At 49.0% G+C, this 19,576-nt stretch overlaps 2 protein-coding genes across 4 annotated transcripts in view; one reads left to right on the top strand and one right to left on the bottom strand.

The window, feature by feature from the left end:
* Window positions 1–5,109: 5,109 nt before the first annotated feature.
* On the bottom strand, window positions 5,110–18,709 carry Mdh2 (malate dehydrogenase 2). The gene is made up of 9 exons (XM_031338228.1): window positions 18,546–18,709; window positions 12,881–13,049; window positions 11,887–11,970; window positions 9,708–9,817; window positions 9,370–9,495; window positions 7,821–7,898; window positions 6,262–6,361; window positions 5,788–5,939; window positions 5,110–5,415 (listed from the first exon to the last, which is right to left on the bottom strand). Exons 1-9 carry the CDS (start codon window positions 18,609–18,611, stop codon window positions 5,284–5,286), a joined length of 1,017 nt encoding a protein of 338 aa, XP_031194088.1. The 5' UTR covers window positions 18,612–18,709; the 3' UTR covers window positions 5,110–5,283.
* Window positions 18,710–18,900: 191 nt separating this feature from the next.
* The window catches only part of Styxl1 (serine/threonine/tyrosine interacting like 1), a 40,166-nt gene continuing 39,490 nt past the window's right edge, over window positions 18,901–19,576 (top strand). Inside the window, exon 1 of one of the 3 annotated variants that reach the window (XM_031338231.1) lies at window positions 18,901–19,123. The gene's annotated coding sequence lies outside the window, so the exon portion shown is untranslated. The remainder of the gene's footprint in view (window positions 19,124–19,576) is intronic. The other 2 variants (XM_031338230.1, XM_031338229.1) reach the window with 2 other exon arrangements.

Raw genomic sequence — 19,576 nt, 5'->3', positions numbered from 1 at the left:
AAATTCGGCCGTGGGCGCCCCACTCTCGAAGAAATAGGGATGGAGATCGATGCAATGAGCATGAGGTTTTTATTGATCCAGTATGCTGGGGTCGTCTTGCATTCGGAATCCCGTCTCCGACCCACCCCCAGTCTCCTCAGTGCTCCTCAGTTACATGTGCATATGGCCACACCTGGCTTTTTCTGTGTGCCCTTCAAACTCAGGTTCTCTGAGCTTAAGTACAAGGTATTTCGCCTGTGCCCTTACCCAAGCCTGGTGCAGGCTGATTCCGACCTTGCTCTGCCACAGCCGGCTAGCCCACCTAGGGTGGAGTCTTCCAACCTAGGTGAAATTTATTGTCCTGCCACATCTGCAGCTTCCTACAAGGAGCCACCACCTGTTGAGCCAGTCTGCCAAAGAGTTCCTGACAACCAGCAAGACCCTGATGAGGCCAAGGAGATGGCATTGAGGGGGATGGGTCCCCTCCCTTTATACACTCAGACTCCTAAGTAAACACTGGGCCTTGATCAGAAACTTGCCTTGGTCTCATTTTATTCTTCTCTCACCGTCCTCCCACGTAGCCCCAATCTTTCCTCACAGGAACCCAGTTCATGTAGCCGGTGACAGGGTTGGAAAGTGAGCTCACCCTTCAGAACTTCTGCTGTGTTCTGGCAGCATGGATTGCCAGCCTTTGGTGGGGAGACACTTGAAGCTGGCTTTCCTGCAATGCAATCCAGAGCCCACCCCAGTCATACCTGGCATGCAAAAACGATCTTCCTCATTGAACCTTAATTAGCTCCAGTCTGTGGCCTAACACCAAATTATGAAGTTATTTAAAACATTGAGTCATCTCCCCCTTTTGTTAGGTTTATATTTGTATGTGTGTGTGTACAGATGTGTATGTCCATGTGTACACTTATGTGTGGAGGCCAGAGGCCAACTTCACATGTTCCTCAGAACATCGAGTCTGTCCATCTTGGGTTTTGTTTGTTTGTTTGTTGTTTGTTTTTTTGTGATAGGGTTTCTCTCTATAGCCCTGACTGTCCTGGAACTCACTCTGTAAACCAGGCTGGCCTCAAACTCAGAAATCCATCTATCTCTGCCTCCCAAGCGCTGGGATTAAAGGCATGCACCACCACTGCCCAGCTTTATCTTGGTTTTGAGACAATCTCTCTCATGGGCCTGCCACTCACTGATTTGGCCAGGCTGCAGAGTCAGTGAGCTCTGGGGATTCAAATTCAAGGCCTTGTGCTTATATAGAATATATACTCTACCCAGGGAATTGTTGCCTTTATGAAAATTTTTCATTACTAGATTGTAGAACTTTTGATCATGATCTTATAGTTAGAAGTTTGAACACACTTCCTCCTTTGCTGCCTGAAAAGCTACCCTGTACAGAGCTAGCCCAGTGCTCTCCTGTGTGAGTAGAGCTAGCCCAGCGCTCTCCTCTGTATGTACAGAGCTAGCCCAAGCTCTCCTGTGTGTGTACAGAGCTAGCCCAGTGCTCTCCTCTGTGTGTATAGAGCTAGCCCAGTGCTCTCTTCTGTGTGTACAGAGCTAGCCCAGTGCTCTCCTCTGTGTGTACAGAGCTAGCCCAGGGATCTGCTGTGTGAGTAGAGCTAGCCCAGCACTCTCCTGTGTGTATAGAGCTAGCCAGCACTCTCCTGTGTGTATAGAGCTAGCCCAGCACTCTCCTGTGTGTACAGAGCCCATCGCTCTCCTGTGTGTGTACAGAGCTAGCCCAGCGCTCACCTGTGTGTACAGAGCTAGCCCAGCCCTCTCCTCTGTGTGTACAGAGCTAGCCCAGCGCTCTCCTCTGTGTGTACAGAGCTAGCCCAGCGCTCTCCTCTGTGTGTACAGAGCTAGCCCAGCGCTCTCCTCTGTGTGTATAGAGCTAGTCCAGCACTCTCCTGTGTGTGTACAGAGCTAGCCCAGTGCTCTCCTCTGTGTGTACAGAGCTAGCCCAGGGATCTGCTGTGTGAGTAAAGCTAGCCCAGCACTCTCCTGTGTGTATAGAGCTAGCCCAGCACTCTCCTGTGTGTACAGAGCTAGCCCAGCACTCTCCTGTGTGTGTACAGAGCTAGCCCAGCGCTCACCTGTGTGTACAGAGCTAGCCCAGCGCTCTCCTCTGTGTGTACAGAGCTAGCCCAGCGCTCTCCTGTGTGAGCAGTATGAGAAGGAAGACTTGAGATACTTGCTCTGCCTAGACATCCAGGGGTGTCTTCTCTGGAGCCCTGGGGCTTCATTTCTCCTGCTAGTTCTTAGACCAGAGCTGTCAGGCAAGTCCTGACAGGCAGGAGACAACACCATGGCAGTATACACCCAAGATCCCAGCACTCAGGAAAGAGCAGCAGGATTGACTTGGACAACATAGTGAGACTGTTAAAAAAAAAAAAAAGAAAAAGCTTGTAACCGGAGGATGTAAAGGTAATTGCTTTCCTACTTTCAATTTTGCCATGGATTTTTTTCTTGGTGGGTAAGTGTATATGTGGTTATGCTTCATAGCTGGTTTCTCTTCTCTTCCTCTTTAGGTTGAGACAATGTCTCTATATGTAGCCCTGGCTGTCCTGAAACTATGTAGACCAAGCTGGCCTCCAACTCAGAGATCTGCCTGTTTCTGCCTCCCAGGGCTGGAATTAAAGGCATGCAATCCCTGCTTCACTACAACTTCTGTTTCTAATGCTAAATCTAAGTATGTAAGTTCACTAAGTTGTATGGACTTTGGGCCTAGTTATTTTTGGGTGTGTGATGTCTTTATTTACTTAAAGGATTTTTTGTTTAATAATAAAGTCTATACAAACAAAAGACTAACCAGGATTGGGCAGATGGCCCAGTCAAGTAGAGTGCTGGCTAGTAATGCAAAAAGAACGTGATCTCCAGTACCAATCTTCCCTCCAACCCCCTTCCCTTCTCCCTCTTGCTCAGGTCCCCACTCATTCCAGTCCTATTTGCTCCAGCCCTTTAGTTTTTGTTTCTCATTATGGATGGTTGTGAGTCACCATGTGGTTGCTGAGATTTGAACTCATGATCTCCAGAAAAGCAGTCAGTGCTTTTAACCAATGAGCCGTCTCACCAGCCCTCCAGTACCAATCTTTTTTTTTTTTTGGTTTTTTTGAGACAGGGCTTCTCTGTGTCGCCTTGGCTGTCCTGGAACTCACTCTTGTAGACCAGGCTGGCCTCAAACTCAGAAATCCACCTGCTTCTGCCTCCCAAGTGCTGGGATTAAAGATGTGGGCCACCACCGCCCAGCTCCAGTACCAACCTTTAAAAGGTAAAAAAAGCATAGGGCCTGGAGATATCCCAGCCTATGCCAGCACCCATGCGGCAGCCCTGAAATATAAGCAGTGACCATCCACAACCAAGAGGTCACTAGACCTTAGCTTCGGCCTATCAGGTGAATGAAAAGATGCAGAACTGTGGGTCAGAAGGAGCTGTTTTCCCCCCTCTCCTGGAGCAGGACTGCACTATGTAAGCCAGGCTGACCATGAACTCACAGAACTCCTCAGATCTTTTATTTTTGGTGGCATTAGGAATTGAACCTTATCCAGTCTGTTCTCTGCTGCTGTGACAAACACCATGGCCAAAAACATCTCAGGGAATGAAGGTTTTGTGGTTTGCACTTCCAGGTCACAGGCCATCATTTGAGGGAAGTCAAGGCAGGAACCTGATAGCAGGCCTGCTTGCTGTTCCACATATTTCCTCAGACGAAGGAACTCACTTCACAGCCAAACAAGGGCAGAAAGCTCACCAGCTTGCACTCAGCCAGATTTCTAAAAGATCTCTTATTTTCTTCAGACAGGGTCTCACTTTGTAGCTGTCTGGCATGGAACTCACTATGAAGACCAGGTTAGCCTGGAGCTCACAGAGATCCACCTGCCTCACCTCCTGCATGCTGGGATTGAAGATGTGCCACCATACCTAGCTATTTATCTTTAATGTTTGTGTGGCTATTTGAACCTGCACCCTTGCTCACAGAAGCAGAGGCATTGTAGGTCCCCCTGGAGTTGCAGTTACAGGCAGTTGTTAACTCTGTGTCATGAGTGCTGGTAACCAAACTAGGAGGTTCTAGAATAGTACAGGCCCTTAACCAGCTCTTGCTAGCCCCAGTGAGCTTTCCTTCATTGTAGGACCACCTGTCCAGGGAATGCTGCTGCCCAGTGGGTTGGACCTCCCTATACCAACTAACAATCAAAGCAACACCATACAAACTTGCCTGCAGGTGCATCTAATCTGGGCAATGTAGAGGGAGGTGTCCGATCCCCTAATTGGTTCTTGATTGTGTCAATAAAGGAGGCAGAAGTCAATTGCTGGGCGAAGGGCAAGGTGGGCCTTCTGGGTCCCAGGAGGAGAAGGGATAGGGAGGACAAAACAACCATGTAAGATCTTGGAGGGCTAGAAATGGTGGCCTCCACCACTGGAGGTTGGCTAGAATAGGTTAGTTGGTAAGAGTGTAGCAATTGTGCTATCTAGCTAGTTTTAAAATATTCAAACTATCTGCAGAGCAGAAGTGAGCACAAACCTGGGCAAATGAGTTAGCATGTTTTTTAAAATTACATACAACAGGGCAATTCCTCAATTGGAAACTCCTCTCAGGTGACTCTAGGCTGTGTCAAATTGATGGTTGAGCTAAGCACGACAGAACTTAAAGGACATGCTAGGAAACACTCTATCCCAGTCATGCTGCTAATCTTAGGCTATTGCGCTACAGCTGAGCTCTACCCTACTGCTCCTATGTTCTGAGACGGGGTCTCCCTCAGCTGCCTGGGATCGCCCTCAACTCTGTAGTGCAGGCAGGCCTCGGCCTTTAGACCCTGATGCCTCATCCTCCATGGAGCAGCTGGAGTGACAGGCATGCACCGCTAGGCTTAGCTTAGACTTCTTTACCTAAGCTTCATAGGGCTCTGCTTAACGTGGGAATAGCCTCTAGCTCTTGTTATTATTGAGATAAGGTCTCCCTATGTAGCTTCAGCTGGCTTGTAGTTCAATATGTAGACCAGTTTGTACTTGAAATCAGAGATCATCTTGTCTTTACCACTTCAGTGCTGGGATTCAAGGTGTAAACCACCACACCCAACCACAGATTCTATTCTTGATTATGTGAGCTGATGGGAAAAGAAATTTACAGAGACCTTGAAAAAGAAAATCAGAGACTGCTTTATTGTCATTATCAACAGAGCAGATATAATTTGGAAGGGATGCTGATTCAACACCCTCCATCAAAGCAAATTAGACTCTCAAGTAGTTTCAATGACATGATGCTGAATAAGTTAGATGCTGCAGCTGCTCGAGGCTCATACCTCTCACTCACTTCATGTTCTTGACAAAGTCCTCGCCTTTCTTGATGGAGGCTTTCAGTTCAGGGATGGCCTCGGCAATCATTTTCTCCTCAAAAGGAGTGATTTTGCCAATGCCTAGGTTCTTCTCCAGGCCCTTTTTCTGGAAGAGAGGGGAAATGATGACATGTGAAACCACATTCTAGCTTGGTTTGGCAGCACAATGCTCTACCACCAGGCCACACCACCAGTCTCTCACTGGGGAGTTCCAAGCAGAAGGGTTGGACCTTAGCTGGACACCAGTCCAAGAGGCCTTTTCTTTCAACCATGACCTGGCCTTGACAGCCATTCAGAGCTGCCATATTCCCCAAACTATACTTGCACAGCTCTGACCTAAGACACATTGTTTTCCTTCCCCCAAAGGCAAGCAGGTGCCAGGCAGTAATGTGTGGCTGTGCCCAGAGGGAAGGTGCATGGTGGAGTCCCAAGAAGCACAGCCACAGCTGGCACAGCTGGGCTCGCACTGGATACGCACCCCCAACAGCAAGGGCGTAGAGAAGTAAGTGCATTCTGTCTCTTTGGACTGAACAAAAGAACACTCGACGACTCCTTCCTTCCCGTTCATGGCGTCCACGAGAGAAAAGACAAAGCGGGCTCCAGCATAAGCCATGGACAGAGTGGCAGAACCTAGGAGAGAATGGTGAGTCAGCACTGCCAGTACCAGATGCCAGAGACCAGTTGTGCTGCCAGGAAAAGCACCTGCACCCCACACTCATGGTGGAGAATCTGGTCCTGCACTTCTGCACTTCACAGTCTGCAACTCTAAAGTCACCTTCACCCTACAGAAAACTGAGCTGCCTTCTAGAACCTTCTCTTCAGGCAAAGGCAGATACACCATAGACAGAAGCACCTGTTCGCTACCCAGGGACAACCAGCCTTTTGTCTGTCACCCTAATATTCCTGGTCTTCAATGTCAGTGTCCCCACCCCTAGGGATGCCCGGACTCCACCTGCTCCAGCCTTGGCCTTCACGACTTCTGTGCCAGCCTCCTGGATCCTCCCGGTGAGTGTGGCCAGCTGGTCTTGGGGAAAGTCAACCTTGGGGGTACACTGCAGGGCAAGCCAAGGACTATGTGAGCAATTTCCTGGTGCAAACCCCTCCACACACCCCAGGCCTGGCCCAACCCCCACTTCCCCCAAGTGTGTTCCATCCCAGCACCACTGCAGGAAGAAACCAGGCTTCATTTCTTCTTGGGGATGTACCCTAGGGCTTCCCTCATGCCAGACACAGGTCCTGCCACTCACCACAAAGACTCGAGTCATTTCTTATACACAAAGGCAAAATCACTTTTTTTTTTTTTTGGTTGAGACATTATGCAACCCAGGCTGGCCTTGAATTCATGATGTAGCCAAGAATACCTCTGACCCTCCTGCTTCCATCTCCCCGTGCAGCTACCATGCATAGCCACCCTAATTACTTGTGTGTGCATGCACATATACATTGCGAGGTCTGAGGCTGATGCCAGCTGTCTTCAACCACTGTCCAGCTTATGTGTATGTTTAAGACAGGGTCTCTCACTGAACTCAGAGCTCCAACTAGGCTAGGCTGCCCAGCAAACCCAGAGATCCTCCGATCTCCTCCCGAGCACTAGCAGTATAGCCCTGCACCTGGCTCATTTCACACAGATGCTGGGAGTCCAACTCAGGTCCTCATGTTTGGATGGAAGGCACTTTACTGACTGAGCTGTCTTCCCACTATTTACTCTGCCAGCGGTTTTTACATACTCAGCAGCATAGTCCATGACTACTCGCAGTGGGTCCACCAGAGACCACCTTCAGACTTCACCCAGGCTTCTCCCATCTCTTCTCTATCGCCCCCATTTGCTCTCCCTTTTGTGATTTGCAGCCACCAATCAGCTTGAAGAAACTTTGTTTGAGATTTATATCCACTGACCCATCTCTCCATCCCTGGGCTTCAGTCAGGATGGACGCCAAGTTTCCTCTTGGTTCATTTGTATGGTATACAATGCACCACAGATATTAGTCCTTAGCACATCATACTCAGGGGCTACAGAGCTGATTTGTAATTCTCACTAAATGGTGCTAACTCTATCACCATTCAATTCAAATCAACTATTTTACTTTTTGTTTACTATAGGGTTTGATGTAGCCCAGGATGGCAACAAACTCATTACATAGCCGATGGATGGTAACCTTGAACTCCTGATTCTCTTGCCACCCCCACCTGAAAGTGGGAATTTATAGTTGTCCCCATCACACCTGGCCTCCTATAGAGCCTACTTTGATCTCATGGGCTATTTCCCACAGTGTGCTGGAGAGCCTGATGTTTCTGACGACATCCAGCCCCATAATAGTCACGAAAACCCTAGACAGTTGGGTTCCAGCCACAGCAGAAATCCCCCACAGAGGACAGTTCTGCTTGTCCTGGACTGTTCTGAGGGCTTCGAGGCAGCCTTAAGAAGGTGTTTGTGTGCACTCTCATGAGCTCGAGAGCTAGCTAGCTCGCTTTCTTTCTCTCTCCTTCCCTGCCTCCCTCTCGGTCACATACCTGAGAGATCAGGGGGATGATTGTCTTCCCAGCATGGCCACCAATGACAGGCACGTTGACTCGAGCTGGATCCAAACCCTACTCAAAGCAGGAAGCTTAGTTAATTGTTAACAAAAAGCAAGTCACAGTCACCCACAGCACACAAACGGGAAACCCAGAACATTCAGTCACCCACAGCACACAGACGGGAAACCCAGAACATTCAGTCACCCACAGCACACAGACGGGAAACCCAGAAGGCTCAGAAATAAACCAGGAGGACCCGGGGTCTGGCCCTATCACATGATCAGTCACTGTGAGCAGGGGCAGGGAGGGACACTGTGGTGGTTTGAGTATGCTTGGCCCAGGGAGTGGCACTATGGAGGATGTGTGTCACTGTGCAGATGAGCCTTGAGACCCTTATCCTAGCTGCCTGGAAGACGCGCTTCTGCTGGCCGCCTTCAGATCAAGACGTACAACTCTCAGCTCCTCCAGCACCCTGTCTACCTGGATGCCGCCATGCTTCCTGCCCTGATGACAGTGGACTGAACCTCTGAAACTATAAGCCAGCCTCAATTAAATGTTGTCTTTTAAAAGAGTTGCCCTGGTCATGGTGTCTCTTCCCAGCAATGGAAAACCTACGACAGTTTGTGTAGAGGCCACCAAAGGCTCCTCTGTCATAGGCCAAACTGTGTTGCCCACCTTGCTAGCCACCTGATGACACCCTCATGTAGCCAGAGGACAGCAATAATCCTCCCTATGCTAAGGTCACTCTTCATGAAAAAGCCCCAACTAGTGTCCCCCCCATCCTGTCCCAGATAAAGTTCTTTCCCCAAAAGTCAGAGGAACTAAGCCTGTTCCACACACTGTGGCTGGACAGCAGAAGCATGGGCTCCAGGCAACAGGGCGGCTAGTGAGATGCACACACTGGCTGATATGGCTCAGTGGTTAAGAGTGCTTGCTGTTCCTACTACCACATGGCATGGCTCACATCTGTAACTCTAGTTCTAGAGGGAACTGACGCTCTCCTCTGGATACACACAGGTGCACATTTCCATACACAGACTCACATATAATTAAAAATATAAGTTTACATCTACATATGTATATTAAAAAAAAAAAAGCTAGGCACAGCCTAAGAGTCAGGAAGTGCGCAGGATGTGAATCCTTCCAGATAAGCTACTACACATAAGGAGGTAGAACTAGAGGCTCTGATGACAGTTATTTTAGGATTTCTGGAACTTTCCTAATCCTTATCCCCTTGTGTAAGGACTAGCAGATAAATCTAGTTTTTCCAGAGCGTGGTAAATGTGACAGGTGGTTACCATCCAAGAGTAGATTAGAGTCTGAACCCTGATGCAGTGGGAGGAGTCAAGGGCAGAGAGCACGCTGAGCCAGTCTGAGCCTGTGGGGTCCACTGCCTGGACTCCTACAAAAAAACACTGATGCTGGCTACAAAGATGGAACTCTCAGGTCCATGCTCCCTGCCATATTCTGTGCCTTCCCACGAGCAGGGATAGCTGAACAGTTCAGACAACAGGTAACTGAGACTCACCCACAGGGTCCTCACCTTTAGCTCTGCCACAAACGTGTTCGCTCTGACGATGTCAAGGGTTGTCACACCAAAGATCTTGTTGGGGTTGTACACGCCATGCTTCTTAAAAACTTCTGCTGTGATTGGGATGGTGGAGTTAACCTAAAAAAATCATGAGACAGATGCCAGCTTAGAGTAGAGACAGCAACAGGCCCTGCCAGTAAAAGTAAGCCACCTGCAAGACAAGGCGGCCATAGCATATGAACAAAGACATATTCCTGCAAGGAATTTGTGCCTGGGCACAAGACACTTGTGCCTGGGCAGCACTTCAGCCATTTCATGCATACTCATCCAGCCCTGCCCCCGGTACTCACTGGGTTGGCAATGATGCAAACCATGGCTTCAGGACAGTGCTGGGCACAGGCAGCCGTCAGGGTGGCCACAATGGTAGCGTTGGTGTTGAACAGATCATCCCGTGTCATTCCTGGGATGATCCAAGGTGAGAGAGCCACATAGAACATTATAAAATTTCAAAAAAAAAAATTATTAGATGTTTATTTTTTCTTCTGTGTGCAAACATGTCGTGGTGAGTGCGTATGAGAGAGTCAAAGGACAACTTGTGGGAGTTGTCCCTCACCTCCCACTTCTGGAGGCACAGAGGTCTTTGTACTCACATACAAACACTAATAAGAGGACCAGGAATCATGTAGGAATGTCTCCTCAATGGAGGGATAGAGATCAGATACCTGCAGTCCATCTACGGCACTGAGAGTGGATTTTGTTAATGGCCTGGTGACCCCTCTGCTATCTGGAAGCAGCCCTCACCCAAATCACCAAGCATGGTTATCCCAGGCTCCTCCCTCTCTCGGCCTTTACCCATCCTGAGGGGAGAGGTCACATGTACTTTATGGCCTGCTGACCTCTACGCTTAGTCAGAGACCATAGGAGACTCCAGGCCTTTCAGTTATAGAACCCACCCTCATGATCAAGTGCAATTTGTAATAGTCTCTATGTAGTCAAACTTTGTTGTGCCCTGGAACTGGACTGAGAGTTGCCTGGAAACCTTTTCCCAAATTGTACTGGGTTTTTAAGTTTTTGTTTTATTAATTAATTAGTTTATTTAAGACAAGGTCAGTTTATAGCCCTGGCTGTCCTGGAACTCAGAGATCTGCCTGCCTCTGCCTCTCTAAGTGCTGGGATTAAAGGCATGTGTCACAATGCTCTGCTTGTCCTGTGTTTTTAACTTGATGACAATGAACCACCTGGCTTAGACTCCCTGAAGTCTGATCCAGGTTGATGAAGTCAATCTGCACCAGGTTTTCTTTTTTTCTTTCTTTCTTTTTAGGTTTCTGGAAACAGTGTTTCTCTGTGTAGCCCTGGCTGTCCTGGAACTCACTCTGTAGACCAGACTGTTCTTGAACTCAGAAATCTGCCTGCCTCTGCCTCCCAAGTGCTGAGATTAAAGGCGTGTGTCACCAGAACTCCTCAACTGGTGCCCAAAGTGGGGCACAAGACCCTCAGAGAAGGTAAGGAAAACTCACTAAAAAGGGTGTCTACCTTAATGTCGAGAGAATGGAGCTAAGGGCTCTTCTCAGTCTACAAGACAAAGCATTTTGTACAATTAGTGAAATATTTGTTAAGATCCAAAAACCCCAAAATATTCAGAGAGATAGCTCTGCACTGTTATATGCATAGGAGCTAACGTAAAGAGAGCCCATGAAAATGAGGATAATAAAGTCCCTGCCCAATGTGGGTACCAGGGATTGAATTTGAGGTGTCAGGCTCGGTGGCAACCATCTCCACACACTAAGCCATCTTGAAGGCCTAGTAAGGGCAGCAAGAGTCCTAAGGTAGAGCGGGGTGGAGCACATGGAGGGCTAAGTAGAGTGACATTTGCTGTCAACTTCGAGTTGTCCACAGCACCAGAGCCAGCAGACACCTGTGGGCTTCATTTGCTAGGTGGACACGTGATTTCCACCCTAGACAAAGAGGAAGCCTTTGGAGATCTCTGCAATGGGAGAGGGAGTAAATCCACAGGTATCAGCAGAATGCCCTTCGTTTTTTTTTTCTTCCTGAGACAGGGTTTCTTTGAGTAGCCTTGGCTGTCTGGGAACTCAGAAATCCGTTTGCTTAACTGTGTAAGGCCACTTCAGGAGAGGCTTTAAAACATTTATTAATAAAAAAATTTGGCCGGGCGATGGTGGCGCACGCCTTTAATCCCAGCACTTGGAAGGTAGAGGCAGGTGGATTTCTGAGTTTGAGGCCAGCCTGGTCTACAGAGTGAGTTCCAGGACAGCCAAGGCTACACAAAGAAACCCTGTCTCGGGAAAAAAAAAATTTACTTGTATGTGCGTATGTTTGTACGTGGTGGCCTGCAGAGCTGGAAGTGGGTGTTGAATCCCTTGGAGCTGGAGTAACAGGCATCTGTGAGCTGCCCAATGTGGAAGCTGGGATCTGCAATCAGGTGCTCTTGCACTGCAGTAAGTGCCCTTAACAGCGGAGCCCTCTGTCCACCCCACCCCCAGCCCAGGAGGCTTACACACACACACACACCTGGCTTCCTGGGCACTCCGGCTGGGATGACCACCACATCACAACCTTTTAGGCAATCTGGCAGCTGCTCTGGTCCGAGGTAACCTGGGAAGAACACCCTATTAGAGCAGTGTCACTTTTCTGAGCCCAGGGAGCCACCACATCTGAGGGGAGAGCACACAGTTGGTGGGTCCCATCTGTGAAGTACCAGCCCCTGTTTAAGGGGAAGATCCCCCACTGGAGGGGACCAGTTCTACAGAAACCAGCAAGGATACTCCTGTCTCCACCTCCTTAGTGCTGGAAACTGAACCCAGGGCTGAGTGCATGCCAAGCACCTTTATATAAGGTCTCAAATATATAGCCCAGGGTGACTTTGAACCCGTGACCTTTCTACCTTAACCCCGCCAAGTGCTGGGTGACAGGTGGCCTACTTCATACATCTAAAACAAAGTATTTAATGTTATGGTGTGTGTGTGTGTTTGTATGTGCATGCTCGCACGTGTATGCAATCACAGCACATGTGTAGGTTGACAACTCTTTGGAATTGGTTCTCTCCTTCCACCTTCATGTGGGTTCAAGGGAATGAACCCAGGCCTCCAAGCTTACACAGCAAGTATTCACCCACCAGTTGTTTTCTTTTCTTGTTTTTAAAAAAAAAAAAATATTTATTTTATTTATTATATGTAAGTACACTGTAGCTGTCTTCAGACAAGGGAATCAGGTCTTGTTAGGATGGCTTTGAGCCACCATGTGGTTGCTGGGATTTGAACTCAGGACCTCTGGAAGAGCAGCCAGTGCTCTTAACCACTGAGCCATCTCTCCAGCCCCCAGTTGTTTTCTAAAAGATATCACAGCTTAACTATTTGTAGACCCAAGTCCAAAACAATGCAGACATTTGGGCATTTGTGAACTTTCACTCTAAAATGAGCCTGTTTATCTATGATCCTATTGACAACCCAGACACTGGCTACTGCAGGGAATATAGTGGAGTCTCCAAGGCAGTCACACCCAGTACCTTTCACATTTGCTCTGGTCTCAATGTGACTCAGATCTGCTGCCACACCAGGCGTGTGAGCAATATCGTAGAGGGTCAGGCGGCTCACTAGGGGGCTGTTCTTCAGGAGGAGTGAAAGGGGTTGCCCAATACCCCCAGAAGCTCCCAGGACAGCGACTTTAGCATTGTTCTAGGAAAAAGCAGAGATGCACACTTTAGACAGAACCAGCAGGCACTCCAAAAACCATAGCATGGGGCTTTAGATGACGCAATGCTAAAACAAGATGCGGCAGCCATATCAGCTTCACTGTTGAAGAACTCTGGACCTCCATCCCAAAGTCCAAGTTCAAGTAGAGAGAACGTAGCCTAGAGATGGCAGGATCCTGGGGTCACACTCCACATGTCTTTTCTACAAGATAAAGAGTCAGGCCCACCAGGGCGGGCAGCCAGCTACACCCATAACAGCAGCCTTACCTTTGATCTTTAGAACTATACACTACTGGAGAGCAGCAGCCCCTTACTGTACTAAGAGCGAGGTAGGAGAACTGGAAGAGAAATAAATATTCCTGTCTCCATGGGGACTTGTTCCAGGACCCTCACCCCACAGGGAAAGCCTCCCAGAGAGCAGCGGCACTGTGTGTCACTGACTGACACACATCCTCCTGTCTGCTCTCCATTCCCCTCTCCTGTTCTCTCCCCACCGTCACTTTTGAGGTACTGGGAATTGAACCAAGAGCCTGGCTCTGGTTAGGCAAGTGCTCTGCTACTGAACACCATCCTCAGCCTCTCTGCACCTGCACTCTAAACCATCTTAAGATTACTTGTGGGCTGGCAAGATGACCCAGCAAGTAGAGGTACTTGCTGCAAAGGCGAGGACATGACTTCGATCCTCAGGACACACATGGAATAAGAGAACCAACTCCAGAAACCTGTTTTCTGACCTTCATACACAGCCGCATGTAATAAAATTTGAAAATGAAAAGACTGCTTGTAACATTTAATACAACATAAATTTGCAGAGGGCTGTGAAGATAGAATTGTTTAGGAAATAATGACAAGAAAAGTTTGCACATGTTCAGTATGCATGTAATATATTTTTGAAAGACTCTTATATTTCTACTTATACCTGTATGTTACATATGTATCTGCATGAATGCATGCCATGTATGTGCATGTTCATACCACAAGAGGGTATCAGATCAGTTGTGAGACACCCAGTGTGGGTGCTGGGAACTGAACTCAGGCCCACTGTAAGAGCAGCAACTTAACCTTTGAGCTGTCTCTTCAGTTCCTATTTTTTCCCTTTTTTGAACATTTTCAGTCCAACGCTCGTTGGACCTGTGGGTGGAGGCCACATGGATATACAGCAGGAAGTGTAGCTGGACAGTAATTAATACTGTAATAAGTAATAATGGGCTTCAGTTATCAAAAACCAAAGCCCAAGGTTAGGGTGTGGCTCTGTGATAGAGTACTTGCCAAGCACGTAGGAGAAGACCTGGGTTCCATTCCCAGGGCTGGAAGAAAAAAAAGTGAGGGAGTGAATACACACCTATAATCTCAGTAGGAGGCCCAGGCAGGAAAGCCCTGAGTTAGAGACGAGCCTGTGCTGTGCAGGGAGGCCCTGTCTCCAACCAGACCTAATAAGGAATCAATGCATGAAGAACCCGGTCTCCAACCTGCTCCTATCTCGCTGTTTCCCACCCCCCACTCAGGCATCTCCAAGTTGCCCTCTCTAGGCACACCTTCATCATTTCACTTCATCAGAATCTCTGGAAGCTCCTGGTACCTTACAGCTCACAGGGTAGTGGTGGTTCCATCAAGGAAAGTATAAGGTGATCCCAAATAGGGAGTGAAAGAAAACCATTTGCATGGTTTCTGCTTATTCTGTTGCTTTGAGACAGGGCCTGCTACGTAGCCCAGGCTGACCTGGAACCCATAGAGGAACTGGCTAGGCTCACAGGCTTGCACCATGACATCCAGCTTAAAATCTGTTGCTTTTATTTAACAAGTGAATCTTAACAATTAAAAACCTTAAATAGTACCAAGAAACAAAAAGAGTTAGTGCCCATTCTAGGATCCTTAAGTGGGCCTGCTCCATACAATATTGCTGGGGCTGGGGGAGGGAGAGGCTTTTCTCACCTGGTCCTATGCAGGGAACTGAGGCACAGTCTTGTTTGTACAGGCACCAGCAACTGTGCTAACACACACCAAAACCTGGTCCCTGAGTAATGAGATCTTAAAAAGGGACAACTTGCATGAGCTGGCTCTATTCTTCACTATGAGGAAAGGTAAGTGGAAAGGTGGGGTACCTCAGGTTGACAAGCTTGGAGGCACATGCCTTTACCCTGAGTCATCGTCACCCCAGTGGGATCTCTCCAGGGAACTATCTATCATGGTGGTTCTTTCCAACCCCACTGACCTTTGCTAAGAGCCCAGAGTCACTCTCAACAGCCTCCTGCCTAGCAACTGTACTGAGGATGGAAAGAGCCGTAACACATTTCACTCACAACTTCTGCTTTCAGAATCTAAGTCTGTGTCTCAAAGTGTCTAGGTTTGTGTTTCTACTACACAAATGCACATGCAAATTAGAAATAAACACATAGGTGTGAGGAGGGACACAGAAGCCCTTGACTACATTTTACCATTGAGATAGACAGAGTCCAAACACCCTCAGTGCCAGGGGCCTTTGGATTCACTCCACTCTTTTCTCAAGAGCTACTGATATTTTCTTTTTGTTTTTCTAAATCTACTGAAAGCTGAGCCACTGAATTTTTTTTAAAATACCCCACATTTGCTCTTTCTCCAAAGTCTTTACACTGTACCACCAAGCCACACCCAGAGCCCTTCACTGGGGGACTCCAGACAGGCATGCTACCTCTAGCAAGCTCATCTCAGTAAATACGTCACATAGCTCCAAACCCTGGCACTAGCCACCACTCCACTCTCCCTTAGCTGATTAGCAAACTCGGACAGCTCCACCGATTTTCACCACACCTAGCATCACCCACATCAGTGACTCCTTACCTGTCTCCCCTTACCTACCAAGTACCCGGTACCTCACTTTTGAGACAAAATGTCCACATTTTACAAGGCTTGCTGGGTTCTCTCCATCCCTCCCTTGATAGCCTCGATTATTCCACATGCTAGACTCAGTCACCATCCACCTGCCTGCAATTCTTTCTACATGTAATCTATGCTTTCTTCTGGTCTTCACTGAAGTGTTACATTCCTGACCCCGGGCCTGGGCCTGTGGGATGGCTAGGCAAGTAAAATCATTTGCTTCAAAAGCGCGAGGACATGAGTTCAATCTTAAATCTTCCCTACATGGTGGAAAGAAAAAAGAGACTCCAGCAACTTGTCCTCTCACTCTCCCGTGCTGTGACACCCATACACACAGGCCCACACGGCCCTTCCATAACTAAAAATAAGATCCCAATTTCCTTCCTGTCAACCCCCTCCCCCTGGGCTCACCACAAACTTTATGACAAGGGAGAGACAAGAACATATATCTAAGGCATAGATCCTGGGACTGATGAGAGGGTCAACTTTGATGGCTTGAATTCAACTCATAGGATTTACATGGTAGAAGATGAAAACCAACTCTTGTAGATGTCCTGTCTTATACCTGTATGCTACATGCACACACACAAGTTAATTAAAATTGTTATAATCAAAATACAGCATTCTATGCAACACAGCATTTGCCCATATCAAAGTTCACATGGAAGTTGGCACATGGAAAGTATAGAGACAGGAGGCTCTGAGTCTGAGGCTAGCTAGGTCTACAGAGAGGTCCAGGTCCAGGCCTGCCAAGGTTGCATAGTGAGATTCTTTCTAAAAAACAAAAACAAGCAAGCAAACTCAACTAGGCTCAGTGAACTATACAGCTCTGTGGCACAATATTCACTTAGCATGCAAATGGCCCCGAGTTCCATCCTTAGCACTCCACACACACCCCAGCCCTTACCACACTATCTGCTATCTCTGCAGAGCTAACCCTACTCTATTGCTCTGCAGCCATCCTCATGTCCACCTACCCCCCAGTTAACTCATCTGTGGTCCACCCCAGGTCACGTCTCATTCATCTTTGTAACTGAGCACCCAGGGCCTTGTACATGCCTAGCAAGTGTTTACCACCGAACTATATCCCCAGCACTGTTTTCTTTTCAGACAGAGTCCTCCTAAATTACTCTATATCCCCAGCACTGTTTTCTTTTCAGACAGAGTCCTCCTAAATTACTCAGGCAGTTCTCAAACTTTTAATCTTCCTGTCTAGATTGAGTGGCTGGGATTATAAGCATGCATCACCATACCCAGTGTATAATAAGTTTAGGTTGGTTTATTTTTTGATGTGTGTGTTTATGAGCAGGTACCTATGGAGGCCAGAAGGCTTCCGATCCTCTGGTGTTGAAGGTACAAGTGGTTAGGAGCCACCTGCCTTGGGTCCTGGGATCCAAACTCCATTCTCTGCAAAGTCAGCAAGCACTTTTAACTGCTGAGCACCTCTCCATCCCTGTCCATCTTTATTTTTCAATGAACTGACTGAATGGGAAACAGGAAGACATGACCTAAACGGCAAGAAATTATCCCTCGAATTATCAGTTCCCCTTTGGAGCACGGTAATTACTTCTCAAGCCTTGGCTGTATCCATTTTTGCTAGACCCTACCCGCTTGTCACAAACCTGGGACTCCTTTATTGATTCTGACATGTAGTAGTTAAAGAAGCACTGGCACAGTAGAAGGTGACTATAAATAGCTTAGCTGTAACTCTCCTAGGCCAAGTCTACCCAAAGCAGGAATGATCCTCCAAGAATAATTCGTAAGAGAAAGGCTCCAGTGGAGGAGATGGTTCAGAGTGTAAGTGCATAAGGACCTGAGTTCAAAGCCCAGTTCCCCAGCCTGGCAGGCAGGTTCAGTCAAAGGCCAGCTAGCTAGCTATGTGCTCGCTCGCCCCCCCATCTCTCACACACACGCCTATAACAGTGGTTCTTAAGCTTCCTAACACTGCAATCCTTTAATACAGTTCCTCATGTTGTGGTGACCCCCCCAACCATAATATTACTTTCACTGCTACTTTGTAACTACAATTCTGCTAGTTATTATGGGTCATAATGTAAACATTTGATATGGGACCCCTGTAAAAGGGTCATTCGATCCCAAGGCTGAGAACCCGCTCGCTGGTCTAGAGTGATGGCCAAGAAAGACACCGATGTCCTTCTCAGGCCTCCGCACCATCATGTGCACATGCACCACTCACACACTTAAGAAACAAAATTAGAAAGACGATGCTAGGTGCGCGTCTTTCATCCCAGTGCTGAGGCCGAGACGGACCCGTGTGAGTTCGAGGCCAGTCTGGTCCACACACATGAACATAAAGCAAGCGATCGCTTAGCGGGAAGGCCACTGACAGTGCTCATCTGTCAAACCTCTGTCACCCTGACTCGGTTCTCCGCCCTCAGGGCTTCAGGCTGCTGGCGCGGACGTTAACCTTACACGTTACTTCACTCCCCATGCCCCATGGAGGCTGCAAGGAGAAAGCCAGTTATGTCGAAGCAATGCAAAGCCGCACAGAGCTGGACGGCCCAGCCGTGCAGAGCGAGCCTTGGCGGGTTACTAAAAAGCCCCGAGCTCCCGGGATGCACGCGCCGCCCGCGAAGTTCCACTGTAGGCAGCCAGCCCCTTGTACCTGGGCCGAAGTGCTGAAGCCGCGGCGGAGAGCGGCCCCGGCAGGACGAGCGAGGGCGGACAGCATGGCTAAGGCGGGCGGGGCACGGAGCTGCAGGCGCAGAAGCGAAGAGGAGACGAGTGACTCCAACGACCTCCACTCCGCGCAGCGCCCGGCCGGTCCGGAGCCACTAGATCTCGCGAGAGAAGCCCAAGACGTTCGGCTCCGCGATACCAAATCTCGCGAGACAGGCTCGGCTGAGCGGGTCGCCGTCTAACCCACCCAAGACCCGGCCCACTCCCGAGGTTCTCGCGAGAGAAGCCTGACGTCGGCACGCTTTCCCTCGGGGTTCCAAAGACTGCGTCTCTGGGCCCCGCCCGCTTCCGAGATCACGCGAGAGAGGCTCGGCTTCGTTACTGTCCGTCGATCCTGTCCCCGCGCCCCTTCCTCGCCGTTCCGCCCTGCCCAGTTCCGGGATCTGCCGCTAGGACGGAATCTTGGGACCGCCCTTAGCCTCCTGGTGCTCGCCCGGAGGACGGGCTGTAGGTTTGCAGGAACCGTTATCCCAGGCGGGGTTCCAGACCGACGTCCCGCAGCAGGTCAGGCGACCCCGGAGCTCCTGACTGCCCCCGGGAGGAGGCTAGCTGGGCTCTCGGGGAGCAGAGGCAGGAAGGATAGAGTCCCGGGGACGGGGTGGGCGGCAGCACCTCCTCACCTCGGTTTCCGTCAGGGCTGCCCTTCCTGCAGGTTACGCGGAGCCTTGTTGAGTTTCCGGGCTTTGCACACACCCCTGCTCGTCGGAGCGAGTACTCGCGTTGACTTGGCAACAGGCGACGCGCAGGACCTCGGTGCTGTGGTCCGGAGGCCCGGTGACTAGGGCTTTGGGCTTCTCGCTACCCCTCAAACGCTCCAGCAGTGCAGGGAGCACGGTTCTACAATTCTTCCTCTTGCTTTTCTTTTCTTTTTCTCTTTTTAAAAGATTTATTTTATTTTATTTTATTTTTGAGACAGGGTTTCTCTGTATAGCCCTGGCTGTCCTGGAACTCACTCTG

The sequence above is a fragment of the Mastomys coucha genome, unplaced genomic scaffold (genome assembly GCF_008632895.1).
Source record: "Mastomys coucha isolate ucsf_1 unplaced genomic scaffold, UCSF_Mcou_1 pScaffold22, whole genome shotgun sequence".
Lineage (NCBI taxonomy): Eukaryota > Metazoa > Chordata > Mammalia > Rodentia > Muridae > Mastomys > Mastomys coucha.
Note: the sequence above shows the minus strand (reverse complement) of the source record. Positions and strands in the feature narration are given on the sequence as shown.

Coding starts and splice junctions, on each gene's coding strand:
- Mdh2 (XM_031338228.1), bottom strand. CDS start 18,611: ATGCTGTCCGCCCTCGCTCGTCCTGCCGGGGCCGCTCTCCGCCGCGGC. Junction 11,971..12,880: donor GACCAGAGCAAATGTGAAAG/GTACTGGGTGTG, acceptor TGTTCTTCCCAG/GTTACCTCGGACCAGAGCAG. Junction 9,496..9,707: donor TTTGCATCATTGCCAACCCA/GTGAGTACCGGG, acceptor TGATTTTTTTAG/GTTAACTCCACCATCCCAAT.